Source organism: Eptatretus burgeri, chromosome 2 (genome assembly GCF_056783735.1).
Source record: "Eptatretus burgeri isolate ZD-2024b chromosome 2, Ebu_testis_v1, whole genome shotgun sequence".
Lineage (NCBI taxonomy): Eukaryota > Metazoa > Chordata > Myxini > Myxiniformes > Myxinidae > Eptatretus > Eptatretus burgeri.
In genome coordinates this window covers 94,092,973-94,119,793 of record NC_140962.1, presented here as the reverse complement: position 1 = coordinate 94,119,793, position 26,821 = coordinate 94,092,973, and the positions used below count along the sequence as shown (strand labels likewise).

General features: G+C 43.5%; 2 protein-coding genes across 2 annotated transcripts in view; one reads left to right on the top strand and one right to left on the bottom strand.

The window, feature by feature from the left end:
* FAM50A (family with sequence similarity 50 member A) overlaps positions 1–24,936 on the bottom strand; it is a 61,756-nt gene extending 36,820 nt beyond the window's left edge. The window contains exons 1-11 of the mRNA XM_085870328.1: positions 24,555–24,936; positions 19,064–19,148; positions 18,355–18,454; positions 16,960–17,096; positions 15,927–16,003; positions 15,746–15,812; positions 14,952–15,013; positions 14,626–14,702; positions 13,621–13,675; positions 5,300–5,348; positions 5,042–5,112 (exon numbers count right to left, since the gene is read on the bottom strand). Of these exons, the coding sequence (XP_085726454.1) occupies positions 5,042–5,112; positions 5,300–5,348; positions 13,621–13,675; positions 14,626–14,702; positions 14,952–15,013; positions 15,746–15,812; positions 15,927–16,003; positions 16,960–17,096; positions 18,355–18,454; positions 19,064–19,148; positions 24,555–24,665 (891 nt within the window). The 5' untranslated portion in view covers positions 24,666–24,936. The remainder of the gene's footprint in view (positions 1–5,041; positions 5,113–5,299; positions 5,349–13,620; positions 13,676–14,625; positions 14,703–14,951; positions 15,014–15,745; positions 15,813–15,926; positions 16,004–16,959; positions 17,097–18,354; positions 18,455–19,063; positions 19,149–24,554) is intronic.
* Positions 24,937–25,408: 472 nt separating this feature from the next.
* Positions 25,409–26,821, top strand: part of LOC147032585 (coatomer subunit gamma-2-like) — a 62,195-nt gene continuing 60,782 nt past the window's right edge. Inside the window, exons 1-2 of the mRNA XM_085870325.1 lie at positions 25,409–25,566; positions 25,719–25,771. Of these exons, the coding sequence (XP_085726451.1) occupies positions 25,533–25,566; positions 25,719–25,771 (87 nt within the window). The 5' untranslated portion in view covers positions 25,409–25,532. The remainder of the gene's footprint in view (positions 25,567–25,718; positions 25,772–26,821) is intronic.

Sequence of the window (26,821 nt, the reverse complement as noted above, 5' to 3'; positions counted from 1 at the left end):
AAAAGTTTATGAGTTATCACACTGACAGCTATAAATGTTGACGCCCAGACGGACAGACAGACAGCCGGACGGACAGCTGGACGACCTGGGTGACAACAATATCCCCCTTCCGCCATGCGGCGGGGGATAAAAAATGACGTCAATAAGCAAAACTTTGACGTCATACGCTTGCAAAAACTATGCGTAATTTGTAATAAGATGCATTTAGTAATCATTTAGATATGTGAATGAAGTTTAATTTGGCGTCAACCGGAAGTCGCTACGACTTCCGGTCACCGAGTTATGTCCAAAAATGTGTCTTCACGTTGTGTGACATCACGTCGTGACGTTTAGTCCGATTAAGACGGGGTTTGGATGCGGACCGTCTCAGGTGGATTGCCTATCAGGTGTAAAAATTTAAGAACGACTGGTCCAGCCGTTTGGGCTGTAGATGACCGGACAAACAAACCAACAAACGGAACAAACCAACATACTTGACAAAATCGAAGATTTCGCCAAGTAACAAGACCAACCAATATACTTGAAAAATCTTCGATTTTCGCAAGTAACAAACAGACAGACAGAACGAGACAGACAGACAAACGGACCCAAGTGCAATACCCTCTCCTCTGGTGAGGGTAACAAACTTCGTGAATGATGTGACCTTCACATCGTTGATTTCCTTTTACATTTATTTGGACTTTTACTGCAGACGTATGTGTGGATTGCCCTTCCCAAAATCGTTTGTGGCCATGCTTGGCATGGTAGTGGACCCCCCACACCCAAACCAAACCTCCTTTTTCCATAATCCTGTATCTATGACTGCAACGTGACTGAAAGCAACTGAAATTGTCCAAAGTGTTACATCCTTTATTGAGAATCCTCATTAATGAGTTTGGGTCCTTGTTATGTATTTAATCCATCATATTACAACCATAAGCAAAGACTAATTTTATATCTTGAAAGCAAGTTTATATTTATACAAACTTGTTTAAAGTTCAAAGCCAATTTTCATTTGCATGTTAAGTAAAAGTAGTAGTAGTAGTAGTGGTGGTAGTAGTAGTAGTAGATGTACTACTACTACGACTACAACTACTACTACTACCACCACCACAATCACCATTGCAATTAAATATATTTTAGCTTCAGCTAGAACAATGTTTTAAAAGTCAGTGCAACAGGATAGCCAAGTTGGTAATGTCATTATCATTATGTGTTTTGGCAGAGCACCAACATAATCGCAGAGCAAGGTGTCCTTTTGGACAATGCCAGTAATCTCATCTGCATATAAGTTGCAGACATTCAATATCACATGGTATCTTTTAAAGACAAGGTCATTGTGTGCTGCAGCATCAGAAAATCTCCTGCTTGGAGGTAGCTGTATTCGTAACACTAGTACGTGGCCGTAAAAAAAAAAAAAAAATTAATAAATATTCAAACCGCGAGCAACAAACAACAACCACACAGGCCATTTCTTTGCTCTCGCGTGCCCGTACGGGCGTAGCCCGGAAGTTCGCATATTATTCGCTGTTACGATTATTCGCAATTTAGTTTTAGTGCCCAATTATTCAATTGGCACCAACGTATTTTGCCTTTTCGCAATGTCATCGCAAGGAAAAAACAAAAAGAGAAGAGAAGAGACAAAAAAAAATTACTTCCTGGTTCGGAGCACACCAGCTCACTCTGATGTTACCGAAATTTATGCACCGTATAATATGAAAACGATCATAACTTGGGGCATTGTGTTTATCTATAAATGCGCATAAGAAATCGAGAAATTATTAGAATACACGAAGTCATCACTCTCCGGAATCCCATACGTTGTAACCTGTAATGGGGAATGCGGCTGAGCTTCCCTTCCCCATCGGCCACGCCCACACAACGTGTCCTGTCATTGGTTTGGTAAATAAATGGCCATAACTTGGGAAGCACTTGTCCGATTAATATCAAACCTTGAAAAGGCACATCCTCAGGTCCCCAACAATATACATGGCAAGTTTCAATTAGATCGGACCAGCGGTTGTCGAGAAACAGCGGTCTCTCTCACACACACACACACACACACACACACACACACACACACACACACACACACACACACACACACACACACACACACACACACACACACACACACACACACCTGGAATTATAGATAGATGACAGTGCCTTCAGAAAGTATTCACAACCCTTGACTTTTGTCACATTATGTTGTTACAGCCCGAATTTAAAATGGATTAAAAATAATTTTTGTCACTGATCAACATGAAATACCCCATAATGACAAAGTGAAAACATGTTTTTAGAAATTTTTACAAATCAATAAAAATGAAAAGCTGAAATGTCGCGTCAATAAGTATTCAACCCCTTTGCTATGACAAACAAATTGAGCTCATGTGCATCCATTTTCCTTTGATCATCCTTGAGATGTCTCTACATCTTGAATGGAGTCCACCTGTGGTCAATTCAATTGATTGGACATGATGTAGATAGAAACACACCTTTCTATAAGAGGTCCCACAGTTGACAGAGTATGTCAGAACAGAAACTCTACAATGAAGTCCAAGGAACTGTCAGTAGAACTCTGAGATAGAGTTGTGAGGAGGCATAGATCTAGGGAAGGGGATAAAACAATGTCTTGAGTGTTGAAATTTCCCAAGAGCACAGTGAGCTCCATCATTATTAGGAAATAGAAAGAACCTGGAACTACCTGGACTCTTCCTCAAGCTGGCTGTCCGACAAAACTAAGCAACCGAGAAAGAAGGATCTTGGTCAGGGAGGTGACCAAGAACCCAATGATCACTCTGACAGAACTACATCATTCCTTGACTGAGATTGGAGGACTTGCCAGAAGGACAACAATCTCTGCAGCATTTCACAAATGTTGGCTTTATGAGAGAGTGGCCAGACAGAAGCCATTCCTGAGAAAAAGGCACATAATAGCACACCTGGAGTTTGTAAAAAGGAATGTGAAAGACTCTGAGAGCACGAGGCAAAAGATTCTGTGTCCTGATGAGACTAAAATTGAACTCTTTGGTCTGAATGCAAAGCGCTACGTCTGGCGGAAACCGAACACAGCTCATAACCCAAATAATACCATCCCTACCATGAAGCATGGTGGTGGCAGCATCATGCTATGGGGAATGGGGATGCTTTTCAGTGGCAGGGACTGGGAGACTTGTCAGGATAGAGTGAACAATGAGTTGAGCCCAAAAGAGGCAAATCCTTGCAGAGAACCTGCTTCAGAGGGCAAAAGACCTGAGACTGCGGTGAAGATTTTTGTTCCAACAGGACAGTGACCCCAAGCATGCAGCCAAAGTAACACTGGAATGACTTCAGAACAAGAACATGAAAGTCCTTCAGTGGCCCAGCCAAAGCCCAGACTTGAATCCCATTGAGAATCGGTGGAAAGACTTGAAGATTGCTGCTCACTGACGCTCCCCATCCAACTTGACAGAGCTTGAGCAAATCTGTGAGAAAGAAGGGGAGAAAATCCCCGAATCCAGATGTGTAAAGCTGATACAGACATCCCCAAGATGACTCGAAGCTGTAATCACTGTCGAAGGCACTTCTACAAAGTATTGACTCAGGGAGTTGAATACTTGTTGATGTTAGACATTTCAGCTTTTCATTTTTAATTAATTTGTAAAATTTTCAAAAACATGATTTCACTTTGTCATTTTGGGGTATTTTGTGTAGATTGGTGACAAAAAACTTAAATTAAATCCATATTAAATTTAGGCTGTAGCACAACAAAATGTGACAAAAGACGAGAGCTATGAATACTTTCTGAAGACACTGTACACCTGCAGAAGATCAGAGTGCTGGGCTTTAATAGGGACATACTTAATGGACGAAATGGTTTATGCATGTTGGTCGTTCCATATAAATGCTACACAAAATCTTTCTGTTAGGAGCAGTAATTAAGACCACTCCATTAAGCAATCCAAGCTATTTTAACTGCACTGAAAGTGCATCCATTAAAATGTGCTGTATTTTTTGGCATAAAGTGGATACTCTATTTTCCAGAATTCTGGGCCTCGACTAATATTCAGAGACATTGAATTGCATAAATGAAAGCATAAATGCAAAGTGTGATATCTTCTGAAATCGATTGTATCATTGCGAATTTAAAACACACAACAGAAATCATTGCCCAGAATGTTTTCCCGATTGGGTGAGCAATTAAACGTTAATCCGCTCACTGACGCACACGATATTATCCACTCAATAAATGAGCACGTGCTCACCAATTATGTTTGATCCGTCACTTTTAATCCCAATCATATGTATCCATCTTTAATGCATCAATGACTCCCGTAAAGTCACGCAAGTCGTACACGACAGCTTTCAAGTTTGCCGAGGAAAATGGCTGAAATATGACTGCGTACGAGAAATGTGGTGTCAGCGAGAAATGTGTTCACGACTGGTGAAATGGAATGTGCTATGAGCCAGTGCTGATCATGATTCTGTGGTTCGTTTTAAATACTGTACCTCTATATGATAACACGTTCAAAAACTATTCACATTCCCAATTTATCCAAAAGGTCATCCCACAATGCAGTTCAAATGACATACACAAAACATTTCATGAATATTCATGACCGTGGAAGTTCCGTTGTTGGAAGTGATGCTGTGAGTGGTCAGGTTGGAATTAACACCTCTACTGTCCTGAATGACTGCCAGTTTTACGAACTACCATAGTTGATCAAGCATCGTATTATACTCGAATCGACTTATCTATGAATGAAAGAAAGCAAAATGGGGGAAATTAGCCAATTCGACTTGTATTCCACATCGACTTATTGGCCAAAAATTACGGTAATGATGATGAGACTTGATCTGATTGCCATACAAAATGGAACAATCAAAGTCTAAATTGATTGGGTTGCACCATTTAATCATGATTTTAGCATACTATTGACCAGAATGTCACAAGATAAGTCAGTATAATAATGTAAATGTATAAGCAAGGGTGAGATGAGGTAGGAAAAGTGTGTGGAGGTAGAATAAGAAAGTAGAAGATTTTCTCGAGTGGTATAGTTTCATCATAGATGTGTACCTCATCTTTCTCTATTGATGCATCATTGAGGAGACGGATGTCATCGTGGACATCAAAATTAAACAGGGGACCTGTGAGAAAATGTTTTTGAACAAAAGTGATGAGATTGACAAAAACATTCGACACAACATCTGATTATGCTCCAAAAGGTAAGAAGACCAATACGATCAAACAGGCTGAATCGGTTAGAACCTCATCGGGGGGGGGGGGGGAGGGGGGGTTAAGGGCATCCAGAAAGTAGTCAGAATGAAGGCTCACCGCTCTTCCCCCGAGCCTTTGTGACGATAAAGTCATAGAAGGAATAATGCTGCAGGAGAAAGGAAGGCAGATTATTGAAACCGTGAGTAGAACCCGTTGAGATGGTAATGAGAAATTTGATGCAGGCATTCTCCAAGAATAATGGGGCATTCCATGTCAAGTGTACACACCCTCCCAACACTAATACCTCATTTTCTCCCCATATGTTGGTCATTTATTCACTGGGGTGAAAAAACTCAAAATACCAACTTTTAGACCAGTGGGCCCATTTTAGAGGCCCCCAAATTTGGGCGCCTCCGGCTGCCCCAAAATCTTCCAGAGGCCATATCACAGGTTGTAGTGGTCCGATTTGGCTGATGTTGGTATCAAAATGCTCGTAAAAGCCAGATCTTTCCAATGTCGTAAAGTAAAATCACTTCAAAACAGTAATTCCAAAAGTAATAGTTTGGGGCGCCCTTTGATCTTGGGCCCCCGCTCCCCAGCCAAACCGATTGTCCTGATTTTTTCGTATGAAAATACCCCCTTCATATACTCCAACACCTCAGCATAAATGAAAATGGGATCCCAATGGGTTCACGCATGGCAAAGATTTATGTTGGAGGACTCGGGTGCTGGACATACAATACGCCACAATACACAGCACAATATTTGAAACAAGATTTCCAATACACTATATCACTATATTGTACATACATTTTCCACATGCACATGCAGGAACTGGAAGCGATACAAGTATGAGTAAGAGTTTTTCCAAGCATATTATAGTCAAGATTTTTTGCCAACCAATGTTTTATTTGACAGCTGTGTTTCTTTTTTACCGATTGTGTAGGTTCTACCTGTCGCAGTTTTTTGTTCTACGGAAAGAAGTATATCAGAAATGTCTAAAATGCAGTGATCTTCAATGACAGGAAAAAAACTATTTGCGGGCCCGTTTCGATGAAAAAAAAATCCACTATCACTTCATGAGCGTCCTGAAAGGCTTCCATGATGCAGGCAAGCCACCATTTTCCATCATAGTGCACTGTGACATAACCTAAGAGTTTCTCGTTAAAAGTTGGTGTAGATTTTGAAATCGCTGACTCGATATGGTGTTCTCGCTAAGGCTGAATTCACGTACTTCAAGAGCAGTTTCAGAAATAGAGATGAAAGCATGAAGTTTTTGAGTTCCAGCTATGGTTTTGGCCGTTTTTAACCTTTCTTCCAGATTTCGTTCTTCCTCATCATACGCCTCTTGGGTCCCGTCACTTCCCTTTGGGCCGTCGAGTCTCTCTCTCCTACGTCCGTCGACATGGTCGCGCCTGGCCGCGACTCCGTGCCCTGGCGGGGTAAGCGAGTCCTCTTCGGCGTTCCTCGCGCCGGCACGTGTTGGCCGCTCGACGCCACGGACGGAGTTTCCGGCGCTCTCCCAGCGCGAATTGAAGGGGGGGGGGGAACGTTGTTGCTCGGTCGCGGTGTGGGGAATGGAAGACGCTCCGTCCCACCAGCGGGGTCTCGGGACCGCCCCACAAAAGACCAGGCCAGCGGCCACCACGAAGAGAAGAGGACGAGCGAGCCAGAAGACAGGAAGAGGACCAAGAGAGCCAGAGCACCAACCAAAAGCGCTCTGCCAGTGTCCGACTTTAACAGCCCGGGGCTCCACCCTTGACTCCGCCCCCGTGTTCGGCCCCGCCTCCCTTCGAGCTTCTTGTAAAAGCTTCTCAAAGGGGGCGTGCCCTCACGCTTTCCCTCCACCCCGCTCTGTTTGGGGGCCGAGGGAGTCAGTTTTTTGGCTTGGAGCCAGAGCATTCTTCCCCCAAAAAGAGGCCCCCACCTTTTCTCACCTTTGACCTGCATCGCTCTTCCGCCACTCCAAAGCACGGGGAAGTCAGACGGGAAAAATAGGCAGGAAAAATCCACGTGCCATCGTTGTGCCTTCTTCTTTCCCTCCTTGCGTTCTCGACGGTTTCCAACGCGGAAACCGTTGTAGTGTGGACCGTGGAGGATGGCGTTCGTCAGTGGGGGTAGTGGCGAAGATGGTGGTGGTTGTTGTGAGGGTGGCGGTTGAGACGTGGTTGGTTCAAAATAAAGACAGAACAGAAAAACACCTAACTCAAAGTGTCGCAGCCGAATGAATCACATAAATTCCTTCTAAACAATGGGTTTGGGGCTAACTACACATGTACTTAGAGTTATCTTACCTACGGGACTTGAATGGTGGTTTATGAATTTCCACAGCCGTAACTATATATATCTATATATATATATATATATATATATATATATATATATATATATATATATATATATATATATATATATATATATATATATATATATAAAATACAGTGGGGAGAAAAAGTATTTGACACACTGCTGATTTTGCAGGTTTTCCCACTTACAAAGCACGTAGAGGTCTGTAATTTTTATCATAGGTACACTTCAACTGTGAAAGACGGAATCTAAAACAAAAATCCTGAAAATCACATTGTATGATTTTTAAATAATTAATTTGCATTTTATTGCATGAAATCTGTATTTGATCACCAACCAACCAGTAAGAATTCCGGCTATCACAGACCTGATAGTTTTGTCTTTTAGAAGCCCTCCCATTCTCCACTCATTACCTGTATTAACTGCACCTGTTTGAACTCATTATCTGCATAAAAGACACCTGTCCACACTCAATCAGACTCCAACCTTTCCACAATGGGCAAGACCAGACAGCTGTCTAAGGACATCAGGGACAAAATTGTAGACTTGCACAAGGCTGGGATGGGCTACAGGACAATAGGCAAGCAGCTTGGTGAGAAGGCAACAACTGTTGGCGCAATTATTAGAAAATGGAAGAAGTTCAAGATAACAGTCAATCTCCCTCGGTCTGGGGCTCCATGCAAGATCTCACCGCGTGGAGCCTCAATGATCATGAGAAAGGTGAGCGATCAGCCCAGAACTACACGGCAGGACCTGGTCAATGACCTGAAGAGAGCTGGGACCACAGTATCAAAGAAAACCATAAGTAACACACTACGCCGTCATGGGTTAAAATCCTGCAGCGCACGCAAGGTCCCTCTGCTCAAGCCAGCGCATGTCCAGGCCCGTATGAAGTTTGCCAATGACCATCTGGATGATCCAGAGGAGAAATGGGAGAAGGTCATGTGGTCTGATGAGACCAAAATAGAGCTTTTTGGTTTAAACTCCACTCGCCGTGTTTGGAGGAAGAAGAAGGATGAGTCCAACCCCATGAACACCATCCCAACCATGAAGCATGGAGGTGGAAACATGGAGGTGGAAACATCATTCTTTGGGGATGCTTTTCTGCAAAGGGGACAGGATGACTGCACCGTTTCGAGGGAAGGATGGATGGGGCCATGTATCGCGAGATCTTGGCCAACAACCACCTTCCCTCAACAAGAGCATTGAAGATGGGGCATGGCTGGGTCTTCCAGCATGACAACGACCCGAAACACACAGCCAGGGCAACTAAGGAGTGGCTCCGTAAGTAGCATCTCAAGGTCCTGGAGTGGCCTAGCCAGTCTCCAGACCTGAACCCAAGAGAAAATCTTTGGAGGGAGCTGAAAGTCTGTGTTGCCCAGCGACAGCCCCGAAACCTGAAGGATCTGGAGAAGATCTGTATGGAGGAGTGGGCCAAAATCCCTGCTGCAGTCTATGCAAACCTGGTTAAGAACTACAGGAAACGTCTGATCTCTGTAATTGCAAACAAAGGTTTCTGTACCAAATATTAAGTTCTGTTTTTCTGATGTATCCAATACTTATTTCATGCAATAAAATGCATATTAATTATTTTAAAAATCATACAATGTGATTTTCAGGATTTTTGTTTTAGATTCCGTCTTTCACAGTTGAAGTGTACCTATGATAAAAATTACAGACCTCTGAGTGCTTTGTAAGTGGGAAAACCTGCAAAATCGGCAGTGTATCAAATACTTGTTCTCCCCACTGTATGTATGTATGTATGTATGTATGTATGTATGTATGTATGTATGTATGTATGTATGTATGTATATATATTGTTGTGGTTACCAAATTCGCAAACCACCATTCAGGTCCCTTAGGTGAGATATCTCGGTAAGTATATGTGTAGTTAGGCCCAAACCCGTGGTCTAGTGGGAATACATGTCATTTATGCGTGCTGCGACTCTTCAGGATAGCCGTTTTTCTTTTACTATCTTTATTTTGGACCAACCGCCATTGTTACCACCGCCAACCGCGTCTCAACAGTCGTCACAACATCAACCACCCACCGCGGCGCCGCTTCACCACAACAGCCACGACCTTTCCAGTCACACCTCGCAACCGTCGCATCGCCACCGTTCTTGCGCCGCTTGTGGGTACAGGTATTGGACTCGTGCAGGGCGCGCGCCGAACAGCGTGTACAAAACCACAGATTTTCCGCTCCAAAAACGGATCAAAAACGACACACGCCCACTTTTGTTCCGTCCAATCGGTGAGCGAGGGGCGATTTGGCCCCGCCTCCAGGGCGTTGGAGGGCGGTCGCTATATGCAAATTCATGGATCAAAATGCATTCACGCCCACTTTTTCTCGGGCCAATGGGGAGCGAGGTGAAAGGTCGAAGGCAGGGGGTCAAAGGCGAAGCCACGGGGCTTATATAAGCGGCTGCGTTCGTCAGAAAAGAGTTGTTGGACATTGGTCGTCGTCGTCGTCGTGTGCGTTGGAGTCGGAGCGAAGAGGACGGAGCTGTGGAGAGGCGGCGAAGGCAGACGAGGGGGTGCTCGCGTCGTGCCGGGAGCTGCACACCAGGGAGGCCGACGGCGCGACCTGGTCGAGGTGGAGACGCTCGTCGCGGGACTCGAGACAGAGTAAAAATCCTCCTTTCCCCGAGCATCAGCAACCCCCTCCTGTTTCCCCCCCGCGCTGAGATAGTGCGACCAAGGGGGCCCCTTTTCCCACCCCCTACCAGACACTGTCCGCAAGGCCCGCGGAGTTGAGGCACCATCGCCGCTCCGCGTCTCATCACCAGACGGGTAGGCCCGACCCGGTCTCGGCCTCAGGCCCGCCTCATCCTTGAGGGTGTTCTTTTCCTTGGTTTTGGGTATGTGTTGTCGGCGCCGTCTGTGAAGTAGAATTGTATAAGTGTTGCCGTGTGCTCGGTAGTCGGTATTAGCTCTGCATTGTGTCTTCGCTTTTACATTTGCTTTTTGTGTAAAATTGCATTGTGTTTCTCTTCTTTTCTATGTGCTTTTGGTGGAATTGTGTATGTGTGCTTTCCGTTCATCGCGAATAAATGTGCTTTATTATTGAACTGTTCTCCCGCTTCGCTTCGTCTTTTCCTCTTTTGAATCCCCATCTTACTTCACGTAAAGGGTTGGTAGTGGGCTGAATACGCCCGGTAATTAATCGAACCGTCGAGGCCGACGATAACACCGCTCGGTTATCCCGATAGTACGGAACGGGTCGCTTAAGTGGCCCGTGTCCGAAGTCGACCTGCGGCGAGGTGCGATCGCCCGGTCTACCCTCCGTGTGGGTACTTAGGTAGGTCGAATTTGGCGAGCAACCCTATCCCACGCGGGGGGCTGATTGGCTCGATCGCGGTGAGACCGAAAGGTCCACCCGTGACTGGTTCCCGGCGTTAGTCCGAGAGGGTCACGACTGGATTGTCCGTCCGGTGGGCGACGTGCCGCGATTCGAGTTACGTGGCCGTCAGCACGCCGGCGGGCGCGAATCCGTAACAATATATATATATATATACATATATATATATACATATACATATATATATATATATAGTTACATAGTTACGGCTGTGGAAATTCGCAGAACACCATAAAGGTCCGTAGTTCAGTTGGATCGATAAATCTGTGTTCAGTGAGATTCCTCCACCGTTGTTAATGGATATTATTCGTGTCACAGGGCTGTGATCCTTTGAGGTAGTGTTTTTCTTTTTCTATCGTTATTTTGGACCAACCACATCTCAACCAACATTACAACAACCACCTTAACCACAATGCCAACCACACCACCATCATAACAACCATGATCGCCTCAACCATCAACCACAACCAAACCACCACCACCGTCGCTCTCAACAACCACTTCACAGCAACCTCCACCACAACCACACGCGCCTCTCAACAAACCATGCCATCCTCACCACTTTACCCCCAACATCGCCTCACCACCTTCTCCACCCCATCAATCACCTAACCACCTTCGCAACCACAACGCCAACCACCAGCCACGCCACAACTACAAGCAACCACACCACAATCCCACGCACCAACGAATAGCATCTGCGAAAGCCAGTGCAACGCGAAGGAAACCAGAGGAGTTCCAATGGTGCGCAGATTTTCCCGCCCGTTTTCCCGCGCTTTGGTGTGGGGGAAGTGCAATGCGGGTCAAAGGTCAAAGGTCATGCAAAGGAGGGGCCTGATTTTGGGGGAATGAATCTCCCTGGACCTGTGCCAAGAATGATTCTCTCGCCCCCGGGTGGCACGCGGGGAGGGGACGAGAGGGCACACCCCTTTTCTGGAAGCTTCCCGCGGGAGCTGGAAGGGGGCGGAGCCAGGCATTGGAACCTGGGAAATAAAAGGGCGCACGAGACGCCAGGTTCGTTGGTTGTTGGTCGTCGATTCGTATTGTCTCTTCGGGGAAGCTTCGTCTCTTCGTGGCATTGGGGATCGCTGCTGCTCCGTGGTGTTCGAGATCCGGGTGCCTTCCCTCTGGGTGCCAAGTCGTGAGGGTTGTGTGTGGTGGTACAGGGTCGAGGCGTGCAGGAGAGGAGAGTGCCGGAGAGAGCTCGCCGACCGTCACACCACGAGGGTGCAGGTAACCAGCGTCGGTCTCGTGGGACCCATTCGGTCAGCCAAGTCCCACGCCATAAAGGCCCACGGGCCCAGTCTGACCCCCCCGTCTGTGGGAGTGGTCTTTTCTCTTCTTTTGTGTGAATGATGTGGCGCCGTGTCCAGAAGTAAACCTGTTAAGTGCCTGTGAAATAATAAGAATATTCGGTCGTAGTGCTTTCCCTTGTTTTTGTTTGCCTTGCTCGTGTCTTTGTCCCCGTCCCGTGTATGCTTTTCTGTATACGTGTATGATTGTTCCATTGCATCATTAAACGTGTTTCATTATAATAAATGTGCTTGGTTCAAATGTACCCCGTTCGTCGCGTGCTCCTTTCACCCTATTGGAAATGCCATCTTGCATCGCGGAATAAATAGCTGGGTTTTAAACACCCGTTAAATAGAATCAGATCCGGCGAGGTCAGGCGATAATACCCGCTCGGTTATCACTGCAGAACGGAATGGACCGCTTAAGCGGTTCGTGTCCCAAGCCGACCTGTGCCGAGGTACGGTCTCCCGGTTAGCTATCCGCGCGGGTACTTACGTATATTGAGATTCGGCGATTGACCCTATCCTGCGCGGGTAGAAAATTGTCTAGGCCATGGTGGGGTTGAAGACCCACCCGTGACAGGGTTCTGGCGTTGCTCCGGAAGGTCACGACTGAATTGTCCGTCCGGTGGGAGAGCTGCTACTATTAGTGGAAAGCGGCAGTTCGCACGCCGGCGGGCGCGAATTCGTAACAATATATATATATATATATATATATATATATATATATATATATATATATATATATATATATATATATATATATATATATATATATATATATACACACACAATAGTCCAGAGATGATGATTGTCCATTTCAGACATGGTCACCCACCAGCAGGTGACGTCATTGAAACAATGACGGCAAACGTCGGCCAATGTCGAATCAAGAATTATTGATATGTGGACCCCGAACAATAAAACCATCATCACACTTGAACCCATTGAGATCCCATTTTAATTTATGCTGAGGTGTTGGAGTATATGAAGGGGTATTGTCACACAAAAAAATATATATATATCGGGATCATCGGTTTGGCTGGGGGGCGGGGGTCCAAGGTCAAAGGGTGCCCTAAACTCTAACTTTTTGAATTACTGTTTCGGAGTGATTTTACTTTATGCATTTCGAAGGATCTCGCGTTTACGAGCATTTTGATACCAAGATCATCCAAATCGGACCACTACAACATGTGATATGGCCACCTGAAGATTGTGGGTCAACCCGGGGCACCCAAATTTTTTCGGGGGGGGGCTAAAATGGGCCTCGATGGGCCCCCAGGCCTGAAAATTGACACATAATGTTTTCCCGTGGATACAAACACTTGCACAAAAAAAAGAGTGAAATCTGAGACGATGTGTCAAAATTACGCTGAAAAATGTATACACGTGGCATGGAACACCCCTAATCTGAACACATTTCACGCACGAAGCAAATTAAGTTGTGCAAAACAAATCCAATTTAGAGGCAAGCTTACGTGTGGAATGATCAAGTCTTCCTTAATATACATCAGCTGCTCCACACCTGAAGATCTGTTGAGAAAGACATAACAATGGAGATACAACTGATCGAGTGGGAAGAGGAGGTTGGGATCTGGAAAACAAATGTGGAACATCAAAGAATGAGGATGTACGAATTGTTTAAAATTTTGCGAAAACAAATGGCAAAATTTGACTTTAAGAGACCATTAATGTACCAAACCAATTGGCATTAGACCAGAAATAAAGTCCCAATCTGCAGAAATCAGGTTGGACCATTCAACATTCCCTTCTGAAGACACGCCATGTTGGTTTGTTCAGAATAACAACTATCCTTGTGATTCAAGGACATTTGGTTGCCCTTCTTAGTTTAAGATGGCTGTTCACATGTGAACAATGTGGTGAATTTGTTTGTAGTGCAGAAGCTGCTGCAGAGATCTAAAATTGCGAGCAGTGTAACCTGGTATGAAGAAATGCTCAAGAAGGCAAGACCACTTACCACCCGTAGTTTAGGCAGGAACTTGGAATTTGTTCACGGTGATGGAAACAACTCGCCTACCACGTGGGCGAAGGACACCCTGGGATCTTTAACATCCATCAACTTATGTTTGCAGAAGGATCCTCAGGCCTAAGGTCCTTCTGATTAATGCCACACAAAATGATCCATTGCCCTGCTTGTGAAATACCGGGATGACAGTATATACGAGTCGCTGGGTTGAGATTCTAACCCAGGCTAGATAGCTCAAGGGTGAGAGCACACACCTCTCGGCTATCCTGTTAGCCCAAATCATGGAAAAGTAAGCTAATGTCTCCTAACATCGTAGTCCTGGGTGGAGGGGACAGTGCGGAAGGGAGCAAGAAAAGTGATTGCGCATCAAAAAGTATTTTTTTTTTTGTGATCTGAAGGCTTAATTACTTTGATTATTCTTTGCATCAAAATAAAAATAGTAGAATTCTTCAACGAAACCTCAGATGGACAACAGGAAGTAAGTGGTGAGAATTACCGAAGCTCACTAAAGTCTTTCCGCAGCATCTCCAAACACTTCTGTAGGAACTGCTGAATTGTGTTTCCTTTTTTCATCTGTGAGAGATAGAGTGGAGAAGTAGGGGCAGAGGTGGTAAAATAAGATAGCGTTGAGCACACAGGGTTGGGGGTAGGAACAGGTATGGGGAGAGGCAGCTGAGCAAAAAAGTGTTTGTTTATTTGTTGTCTCATGAAAAGACAATCCTTGAATTTTTAATTTTTAATTTTAAGTGGACTGATTTGCTGGAATCATGGAAATTAATAAAGGTTACAAAAAACATCTGAGGAAGCCTGTTGCTGACTCACCTTAACTGTACGCCGATGTCCTGAACCATCCCAGTAACTGTACGTGATCACAATCTCTTCACCTGTATGTTCGAAACACAGCATTTTGCAACAAGTGCATTGATTACTGCAGACCTCAAACACTCATCACTGTTACAAACATATTAACGTACTCACAAGAAAATCTAACAATTGCTCTGATCCAAAGATATAGACGAAAGCTTAAACTGAATGAAGCCATTTGGTACATCACTGCTTAAAATCCACCTCAGATTTAGTGCCCCAGTGTTTTACACTTGACAGACATGACAGTCTAAAGTTGGCTCAGAGAAATACGTCTATGTTCACATTTCACAATGCCATGTACGACATAGTTCCCTGTGCCATTCATATTGTGATTTGTGCAGTAACCAACATGAACAAAACAAATGAATGACAAGCAGTTTTGCCATGTGGGAGGCAGGTAGTAAACATTCCATTTACAAAACATGTAATAGTTGTCGGGGTTTCAAGTTTGCCAAAGTAATAATAAACGTCTGTTTCTTTTGTTGCATCAGAAAGGAGTGACAAGAAAGGTGTAATATCACTGACATCACAGTCCTCAAAATGAAATGGAGCAAGTGTGGGGAACGACAAATTAAAGTTTCGAGGCAACGGATACTTGGGTGCCAACTGCAGAACCATCACATTTCATATTCGACCATAACATTTAAAGCCATGTCAACAACATGAAGGGGATATAACATAGTCATTCATGACTTGTGTGGGCTCGCAACAAGGCGAGTCAGCCAGAAACCGAAACACCAAAAATGTACTTTTTATCTTCTCTTGTCGAGCCTCCCACTCCAAACGTAGCTCCTCTCGCAGGCGATTCTCCTCCTCCTGTTCGTACCAGCGACGAGAAGAAATTGCAAGAGCAAAAGCATCAAGGAAGGCTCAAAATTCATCAACGTGACTGCAAAGGGGGTGCTTGGGATGATTTCTGCAGTCACCCACCTCCCTGTATCTGTCGGGCAGAAAGCTCGTGTCCACATCAGGGTTTTTACGGAGCTTCTTTTTAAGCGGTACCTCATCTGCACAACAATATCAAAACGGGTAACCAAATGAGGATTAAGAATGATCACAATAACAACACTATTTTGGGCTTAAAATATTGAATGACATGTAACATAGTCATTCATGACCCGTATGGTTTTGCAACAATGCAAGTCAGCCAGAATAGGTAACAGGATCAGGTCTACTTGACGCCGCCCGGAGTGGTGGTAGGTGGTTGGGGGGGGGGGGAGTTCCCGGCATTTCTCGGCTAAGTGTGCTTTTCCCAGCGGTGGTTCCGGGAAAAGTTGGACATTGAAAAGCTATGGAGTTATTGGCCTCACGGTGGTTACCTTTTGCCTGCGGGCCAGCGTCAGCACTACATGACCCCACATCCCAATATACATTTTATAGTGGCTTTTCGTGGCCTAAAAATGAACGTCAAGACCATCGTGTGGTAGCTTGAATCCTTGTCCAGATTCTGAAGTGTACACACCCCAAATTTGGGGCCTCGAGGTGCTACGGTTCGGCTGTAAAAGAGCAACAAACACTTGAAAATATTGATATAGATAAACAAAGTACTTTAAGAATCAAAAGCCTCCATATTCAAAACTGACAGATCAAACAAGAGCAAACCACAAATTCTCCATTCTCTGACACCTTCACTAGCTTCAGACTTTTACAGTCTCCCCACCCCTCCCAACCCAACTAAGCTTCATTAGTCTCCAAGATATTTTTCAACCTTTATTGACTAATATATATATATATATATATATATATATTTATAAATATATATATATATATATATATATATATATATATATATATATATATATATATATATATATATATATATATATATATATATATAAAAATAAATTACTGCCTTGTGAGAACAGTTCATGCAATCCAGCAACACCAGGGAATATTTTGACCATCATCAAGTGCGAAAAAAAACACAACATGACTGTTAAGCCATCGTGAAGATGCTCAAAACCTTTTTCAATGCTCCCGTCAGAATTGCAACCGTCATTCTCGTCATCTTCATCATCGTCGTGGAGTGTGAAGGACAGGCTGGCAATCTGCCTCTTCTGCTGCTGCTTCTTCTCGTGTTCTTTCTGCTGCTCCTGCTTCCTGCAGATTGTTTATAGCAAGAGAGAGAAAGACTCTGAGCTGAGTTAGGTCGAAGGTTAGAACTATATATGCAAAGGGAGGAGGTAGAATGGAGGAGGTGTCAACAAGCCTCGTCCATCCATTTCTTTTCTCCAACAAAATGTGTAATCGGCTCATAATCATAAATAATTTCACCCCACACTTAAACGAAAACACTGGAAAAGACTGACAGTATCTAATACGTATCAAACCCCATTCTCTGCACGAGGTATTCCACCAAACAATAAAAGTGAAAGCAGAACAATGGATAAAATCAACAGCACGTTGATTGAGGTATGCCAACCGCCATGGGGAGCAAAGAGCTTCTACAAAACATCAGCTTCCTCTTGCTAACAATGTATGCCATCATTCCAGTGATAGCATACATTGTTTAAATGTTAAATTTCACACCAAAGAAAAGCAAAGACAAACTCGAACTGCGCTTGGTAGAGCACATACCTCTGCCAATCTGAACAGTTTACATGTTGTATCCCACCGATAGGACGGATCACCAAAATCTAATTGGCTTGTTCTTGTCACCTAACCAACCCATCCACCAAGATTTGTCAAAAAACATCCACAACTTTTTGAAATATCATGCTATCGTGAATATCATTTTCAGCCCTATCTCTCAAATCGTGAAGAATCACTTAAAATTTTCTAGTATCTGGATCTTCCCCGAAATTGAATCAATTCGTCCGTGTCACACACCCAACCTGTCCACCAAATTTCATCCGAATCCATCCAGAACTTTCTGAGATATCCTGCTCACAGACATAAAAACACAGAGACAGACAAACAGGGATGAAAGCTTAACCTACGTCCACCTCGGTGGCGGAGGTAAATATTAATGATACAACCAAGTGAGTTAAGCAATAGGACAAAGTGAAACTGAATTTTAGTACAAGGTGACTGAAGGGCAATGTATGATGGGCAGAGTGGAAAGATCACAAGGTTGAGAGAATACGGCGACTATTGACCGGGACTGAACAGCGACTACCATCACGTGGTTATGCATGCATGCTTGAAAATGAAACAGAGCATTTAACAAAGCAGAGCGTTGCTGGAGTATATAGATTACAGTACATCTCAGACTGAACACTCAGTATTAAAGTAGATCCGAGTGCGGACTGGACACAACACGACATGCACCTGTCCTTTCCAGAATGGTCAAAGCCGATGCACAAACCTCGATACCTGTGCATTAAATAACAAGTTTCAGTTCAAAATTTGTATTTACAGAAGCAGTTCTTTGGTCTGTTCTTTCTTCGCAAGTTGCTTCTCTCGTTCCTTCACCAGTGCTTCTTGCTTCGCCTTCATGTCATTCAGAGTAACGAGCCCTGAAAAAACACAGGAAGGAAAAATGTATGCTCTCAGGAGTGTGTCAGGCCCTGGTAATGGGGTAAAAAAAAAAAAACAACACTCATTTGTTGCACAAGTTTCTCCTTTATCTTCCTACCTTGTTCCTTCTCAAACAATCTGCTTTTTGCCAAACAAAAACAAAAAAAAAAATGTTCAAGGGTTCAATCACCCAGGCGTAACTTATGCATCACCAAAACACGAAAAGCTATCTTGATTCCAAGAGATCTGGACTTGCATCAGTTTTAAGGATCAAGAGCTTTTTACTATTCTACTTGTGGACATCACACCGATACAAGAGACACGAAGTAAGCAAACTGGGCTTTCCCAAATTCATGGCCAAAGCAAGCTCAGCACAAGAAATTTCTCGAGAAGCAAACGTTGACTTTGCAGTTAACGGCAATTCTGATCCAACTTTTAAAGCCAATATCAATTTTGTAAAAATTAAATTGACCCTCAACTTTTGACCATTTTTTTTTCTCAAAATACGTTTCAGGTGTAATCGCCCAGTTTGCGTTGAACAAAACATTTAGCGTGAAGGTGCGTTATGCCATCCTGTGGCATGGCAGAGGGTTCGGCATTTACCATACCAACAGTGCTGGACTTGAGTTCAGCTTCCACAGCATCATAATGTGCTGAGAACTTCTTATCAATGTTCGACTTCACCAGATTCTCCTGAAAAAGAGAAATGCCTTCGTCCCAGTCTATCAAGTACATAACAGCAGAAGTTTTAAAGTCTGGTTTCATATCACAAAGCCAGAAACAGGATCAAGTTCGACTCTTTGAAGATCGGCATAGTGGATTGGTGGGCCAACTTTCTTCGATTATTTTTATTATCAAACAGTATGGGCCAGTTGTGAGTGCAAATCATTCCCTTGAACCATAATTCAGCACAAGTCAGGATTTAATGCAAGATGGTGCCATAAAAGGAAGGGAGTGGTTTAAGCAAGTGAGGAATGGGTTTGCACCACTAATTACGGTGTTTCCTGCATCAATCTGCACACAGGTCGTGTGCTGCATTCCAAGCAAATGGAAGATACAATGAAGAGGGTGGCACGTGTGAAAGACTGAACAGAATCGCTTTTGAAAGCCAGGATATGGGAATGAAACATCTTCAAATCCACAAATTAAATAGGGGCATCGACATTATTTCAAAGTAAATTAGGTTTCTTCAATAAAATATCGCTTCTCTCCATCCGTCCGCCCATCTCCCATGACACACCAGCCATCTGCCTTCCCTGACACACAGCCTGCCTATCAACCGACCCTGACACTCACACGCCTCCAGTGACACTCCGTCCGTACGCCCCGCTCCCTTGGCACTCCATCTGCCTGACAACGGACACTCCATCCACCCACCCCTGACACTCCATCCACCCACCCCTGACACTCCATCCACCCACCCCTGACACTCCATCCACCCACCCCTGACACTCCATCCACCCACCCCTGACACTCCATCCACCCACCCCTGACACTCCATCCACCCACCCCTGACACTCCATCCACCCACCCCTGACACTCCATCCACCCACCCCTGACACTTCATCCACCCTCACTTGACAGTCCACTCGCCAACATACCCTGACACTCCGTCCGCCCGCCAACGTCCCCTGCCACTCCGTTTGTCGCCAATCTCCAGGCACTCCGTCCACCCTCCCCCGACACGCCGTACACCCTCCCCCGACACTCCGTCTTCCACGAAATCGACAACACTTGAGAACGTCATAAATAGTCTTGTCCTGGTTTACAAAGCTGTGATGACGTTGCGTCGCATCTGTGCGTATCGTCTGTGCGTAGTGTACGTCTGTGTGTATTGTCTGTGTGTATTTATTGTGTGTAGTGTTGGTGTGTATGTCTGTGTGTAGTGTTTATGTGTATGTCTGTGTGTAGTGTTTGTGTGTATGTCTGTGTGTTGCGTTTATGTATATGTCTGTGTGTAGTGTTTGTGTATATTTCTGTGTGTAGTGTTTGTTTGCATGTTTGTGTGTAGTGTTTGTGTGTATGTCTGTGTGTAGTGTTTGTGTGTATGCCTGTGTGTAGTGTTTGTGTGTATGTCTGTGTGTAGTGTTTGTGTGTATGTCTGTGTGTAGTGTTTGTGTGTATGTCCGTGTGTAGTGTTTGTGTGTATGTCTGTGTGTAGTGTTTATGTGTATGTCTGTGTGTAGTGTTTGTGTGTAGTGTTTGTGTGTATGTCTGTGTGTAGTGTTGGTGTGTATGTCTGTGTGTAGTGTCTGTTTGTAGTGTCTGTGTGTAGTGTCTGAGTGTAGTGTCTGTGTGTAGAGTCTGTGTGTAGTGTCTGTGTGTAGTGTCTGTGTGTAGTGTCTGTGTGTAGTGTCTGTGTGTAGTGTCTGTGTGTAGTGTCTGTGTGTAGTGTCTGTGTGTAGTGTCTGTGTGTAGTGTCTGTGTGTAGTGTCTGTGTGTAGTGTCTGTGTGTAGTGTCTGTGTGTAGTGTCTGTGTGTAGTGTCTGTGTGTAGTGTCTGTGTGTAGTGTCTGTGTGTAGTGTCTGTGTGTAGTGTCTGTGTGTAGTGTCTGTGTGTAGTGTCTGTGTGTAGTGTCTGTGTGTAGTGTCTGTGTGTAGTGTCTGTGTGTAGTGTCTGTGTGTAGTGTCTGTGTGTGGAGTCGGTGTGTAGTGTCTGTGTGTAGTGTCTGTGTGTAGTGTGGGGGTGTAGTGTCTGTGTGTAGTGTCTGGGTGTAGTGCCTGTGTGTAGTGTCTGTGTGTAGTGTCTGTGTGAAGTGTCTGTGTGTAGTGTCTGTGTGTAGTGTCTGTGTGTAGTGTCTGTGTGTAGTGTCTGTGTGTAGTGTCTGTGTGTAGTGTCTGTGTGTAGTGTCTGTGTGTATGTCTGTGTGTATGTCTGTGTGTATGTCTGTGTGTATGTCTGTGTGTATGCCTGTGTGTATGTCTGTGTGTATGTCTGTGTGTATGTCTGTGTGCATGTCTGTGTGTATGTCTGTGTGTATGTCTGTGTGTATGTCTGCGTGTCTGTCTGTGTGTAATGGTTGTGTGTATGTTTGTGTGTCTGTTTGTGTGTATGTCTGTGTGTATGTCTGTGTGTAGTGTTTGTGTGTATGTTTGTGTGTATGTTTGTGTGTATGTCTGTGTGTATGTTTGTGTGTATGTCTGTGTGTAGTGTTTGTGTGTATGTCTGTGTGTAGTGTTTGTGTGTATGTCTGTGTGTTGTGTTTGTGTGTATGCCTGTGTGTAGTGTTTGTGTGTATGTTTGTGTGTATGTCTGTGTGTATGCCTGTGTGTAGTGTTTGTGTGTATGCCTGTGTGTAGTGTTTGTGTGTATGCCTGTGTATAGTGTTTGTGTGTATGCCTGTGTGTAGTGTTTATGTGTATGTTTGTGTGTAGTGTTTGTGTGTATGCCTGTGTATAGTGTTTGTGTGTATGCCTGTGTGTAGTGTTTGTGTGTATGCCTGTGTGTAGTGTTGGTGTGTATGTCTGTGTGTAGTGTTTATGTGTATGTCTGTGTGTAGTGTTTATGTGTATGTCTGTGTGTAGTGTTTGTGTGTATGTCTGTGTGTAGTGTTTGTGTGTATGTCTGTGTGTAGTGTTTGTGTGTATGTCTGTGTGTAGTGTTTGTGTGTATGTCTGTGTGTAGTGTTTGTGTGTATGTCTGTGTGTAGTGTTTGTGTGTAGTGTTTGTGTGTAGTGTTGGTATGTATGTCTGTGTGTAGTGTTTGTGTGTATGTCTGTGTGTAGTGTTTGTGTGTATGTCTGTGTGTAGTGTTTGTGTGTATGTCTGTGTGTAGTGTCTGTGTGTAATGTTTGTGTGTAGTGTTTGTGTGTATGTTTGTGTGTAATTTGTGTTTATGTCTGTGTGTATGTCTGTGTGTAGTGTTTGTGTGTGTGTTTGTGTGTATGCCTGTGTGTAGTGTTTGTGTGTATGCCTGTGTGTAGTGTTTGTGTGTATGTCTGTGTGTTGTGTTTGTGTGTATGCCTGTGTGTAGTGTTTATGTGTATGTTTGTGTGTAGTGTTTGTGTGTATGCCTGTGTGTAGTGTTTGTGTGTATGCCTGTGTGTAGTGTTTGTGTGTATGCCTGTGTGTAATGTTTGTGTGTATGCCTGTGTGTAGTGTTTGTGTGTATGCCTGTGTGTTGCGTTTATGTATAAGTCTGTGTGTAGTGTTTGTGTGTATGTTTGTGTATAGTGTTTGTGTGTATGCCTGTGTGTAGTGTTTGTGTGTATGCCTGTGTGTAGTGTTTGTGTGTATGCCTGTGTTGCATTTATGTATATGTCTGTGTGTAGTGTTTGTGTGTACGTTTGTGTGTAGTGTTTGTGTGTATGTCTGTGTGTAGTGTTTATGTATATGTCTGTGTGTAGTGTTTGTGTGTATGTCTGTGTGTAGTGTTTGTGTGTATGCCTGTGTGTAGTGTTTGTGTGTATGCCTGTGTGTAGTGTTTGTGTGTATGCCTGTGTGTAGTGTTTGTGTGTATGCCTGTGTGTAGTGTTTGTGTGTATGCCTGTGTGTAGTGTTTGTGTGTATGCCTGTGTGTAGTGTTTGTGTGTATGCCTGTGTGTAGTGTGTGTGTGTATGTCTGTGTGTAGTGTTTGTGTGTATGCCTGTGTGTAGTGTTTATGTGTATGTTTGTGTGTAGTGTTTGTGTGTATGCCTGTGTGTAGTGTTTGTGTGTATGCCTGTGTGTAGCGTTTGTGTGTATGCCTGTGTGTAGTGTTTGTGTGTATGTCTGTGTGTAGTGTTTGTGTGTATGCCTGTGTGTAGTGTTTGTGTGTATGCCTGTGTGTAGTGTTTGTGTGTATGCCTGTGTGTAGTGTTTGTGTGTATGCCTGTGTGTAGTGTTTGTGTGTATGCCTGTGTGTAGTGTTTGTGTGTATGTTTGTGTGTAGTGTTTGTGTGTATGCCTGTGTGTAGTGTTTGTGTGTATGCCTGTGTGTATGCCTGTGTGTATGCCTGTGTGTAGTGTTTGTGTGTATGCCTGTGTGTAGTGTTTGTGTGTATGCCTGTGTGTAGTGTTTGTGTGTATGCCTGTGTGTATGCCTGTGTGTAGTGTTTGTGTGTAGTGTTTGTGTGTATGCCTGTGTGTAGTGTTTGTGTGTATGCCTGTGTGTAGTGTTTGTGTGTATGCCTGTGTGTAGTGTTTGTGTGTATGTCTGTGTGTAGTGTTTGTGTGTATGCCTGTGTGTAGTGTTTGTGTGTATGCCTGTGTGTAGTGTTTGTGTGTATGCCTGTGTGTATGCCTGTGTGTAGTGTTTGTGTGTAGTGTTTGTGTGTATGCCTGTGTGTATGCCTGTGTGTAGTGTTTGTGTGTATGCCTGTGTGTATGCCCGTGTGTAGTGTTTGTGTGTATGCCTGTGTGTATGCCTGTGTGTAGTGTTTGTGTGTATGCCTGTGTGTATGCCTGTGTGTAGTGTTTGTGTGTATTCCCGTGTGTATGCCTGTGTGTAGTGTTTGTTTCTATGTATGCCTGTGTGTATGCCTGTGTGTGTGCCTGTGTGTATGCCTGTGTGTAGTGTTTGTGTGTATGCCTGTGTGTATGCCTGTGTGTAGTGTTTGTGTCTATGTATGCCTGTGTGTATGCCTGTGTGTATGCCTGTGTGTATGCCTGTGTGTAGTGTTTGTGTGTAGTGTTTGTGTGTAGTGTTTGTGTGTATGCCTGTGTGTATGCCTGTGTGTATGCCTGTGTGTAGTGTTTGTGTGTATGGTTGTGTGTAGTGTTTGTGTGTATGCCTGTGTGTAGTGTTTGTGTGTATGCCTGTGTGTATGCCTGTGTGTAGTGTTTGTGTGTATGCCTGTGTGTCGTGTTTGTGTGTATGCCTGTGTGTATGCCTGTGTGTAGTGTTTGTGTGTATGCCTGTGTGTATGCCTGTGTGTAGTGTTTGTGTGTATGCCTGTGTGTATGCCTGTGTGTAGTGTTTGTGTGTATGCCTGTGTGTATGCCTGTGTGTAGTGTTTGTGTGTATGCCTGTGTGTATGCCTGTGTGTAGTGTTTGTGTCTATGTATGCCTGTGTGTATGCCTGTGTGTGTGCCTGTGTGTAGTGTTTGTGTGTATGCCTGTGTGTAGTGTTTGTGTGTCTGCCTGTGTGTAGTGTTTGTGTGTTCTCACACACTCCCACCTCCGCGATCCTCATTTTCAACTGCTCCAGTTGCTCCTTCTGTTTCTCCCGCTTCTTCATCAGCTGCATGGCCCGGCCGGCCTCGCTCGCTGCACCCTTGTATTGTGCCATGGCGCTTCACCTTGTTTCAACACACATGAACAATCAACAAATACTCTCTGTCTCTCTCCAAGCTGAGGCCTACACTAACTCATCACCAGTAAGCATCGCGGATCACGTGGGAGAAGTTCGCTTGTTGGTTCAACTCTGTTAATAAAAAAATATAAAATTTCACATCAATGATATTTAGTGGTCTCGTGCCATTTTATGATTGCGTGATGGAAAACGAGATTTAACTGGGAACATTCAACGAGTCTCGTCACGTGACTTAGAAAACGAATTATTTATCATCATTGCCATTGCTCAATTTACATTGCTTGTTTAATGTTATTTACATTGCTCACTGAGGAAACAACAAATTTAAAGAAGACCTCGTTGAGGAAGCTCGAACGAGAACAGCGCAAAGTCAAATCATTGCACCACTACGACTAATTACACCGCCATGACTTCCTTCACAAGATAAATCAAATGGTGAATATAATTAATTAATCACACGACACTGAGCAACATTTACAAAGAACAATTACAGTGAATTATAAGAAAACAAAAATTGCCTTTTTAATATTTGAATTCTGCTAACAAATATATAAATAATTTATCAGTGCTCCTGTGATTGACGTTATGGTAAAACATTTTAGAGTACCTCAGATAAAGCACTTTAGATAATGCACAAAATTTAAACGTTGACCCATTATCGAGAAAGAAAAGATTGCACAGCAAGGACTGACTTACGTCAGGTACGTGATAACGTCATCCCGTAGTTTTTTGTCAGAGCGTGATGACGTCAAAAACTGGAGCTTGCTGGGAGTAGTGACGTTGTTGTGGCCACGCAAGCGTTGTGGCCTTGTTCGTTGATTTTCTTCGTGAAGACACGACATTATGAAGAAATTTGATAAGAAAGACGAGGAATCTGGTAATTATGCTTACTCCTTTGAAGTAGAACCTAATTATTTGACTGACGTGGTGTTTGTGATTAATTTCCGACCTATTTGTATCTCTGTCCTCACATTGAATGGTCCACGTCAGAGTCCCAAAAATGAAAATTGATTTTTTTTTATTTTCCAGCTGCGGGTTCGAATCCGTTCCACGCATTGGAGAAAAGTACGGTTTTGCAGGAGGTGAGTTTACTGTTCGAAGTGTTTGTCCTTCACAATGTTCTTTACCTCACGAGATGCCATGTCTCTCAGGAGAGTACGTTCTAGAAGAAGAAGAAGAAGAAGAAGAAGAAGAAGAATAAGATTAAACATGATAGTTTAGAATGTTCTTGAAAACATTCATTTTAAGATGAAGGACGCAGTTTATGTTTTTAAATCATTACAGAGTTGTGCTTAAGTTAAAAGCCTCTTTGCTAGAGATGTGAAATATTTTTTCATATATATATATATATATATGTGTATATATTATATATTATATTATATTTATATATGTATTATCCTTGTTCGAGGGTTAATATTAAGGAAGTTATAATAAATATTCAGAAATGCAAAAACGGTTGATTTTAGGGCCTTTGTTTAACCAATTTCGATGGGAAGGTTTGTGACCGAAATTCAGGTATTTAGGTGATTTAAAGTGTAATAACTTCCTTTAATACCAAACATATTTCAACAAAACTTTCAGTGAACAAAACCAATGGGATATAATTTTTTTATTCACTTAAGTTACACTTCATAATCGTAAAATTAACACGTTAATTATTTTGATTAGCGATATTAATTACTTTCATTAATAAATCAACTGTGTGAACTTATAATGAAATTAATCTCCTCTGAAAAACTTAGTTCACAGATGTAGTACTGAAGGAAGAAAGCCCATCAGTAGAGTGCATACCTTCACTACGTAATGCCTGATCCACAAGAACACATCGGGCCCAATACATTTTTGAAATATGCGATACAGTACTATATTAGTCCGGGCACCCTGTACTGAAAAAGGTGGTAACCCGAAACAAATTGCAATAGTTTTCAAACCTGTTTTTGATTATTCCTAATGTAGCTGGGACTATCCTATTAAAAATCTACCGAAATCTATTCAGTGGAACATTTTTTTTTTTTTGAGAAAACTCACCCCCACCCGTAAAATTCAAAAATTTGAATGTCCAAAATGAAAAATAACAAAAATGTGTTTCAGCCTTATAAACAATAGTTTAATATATGACAGTAGCATCAGAT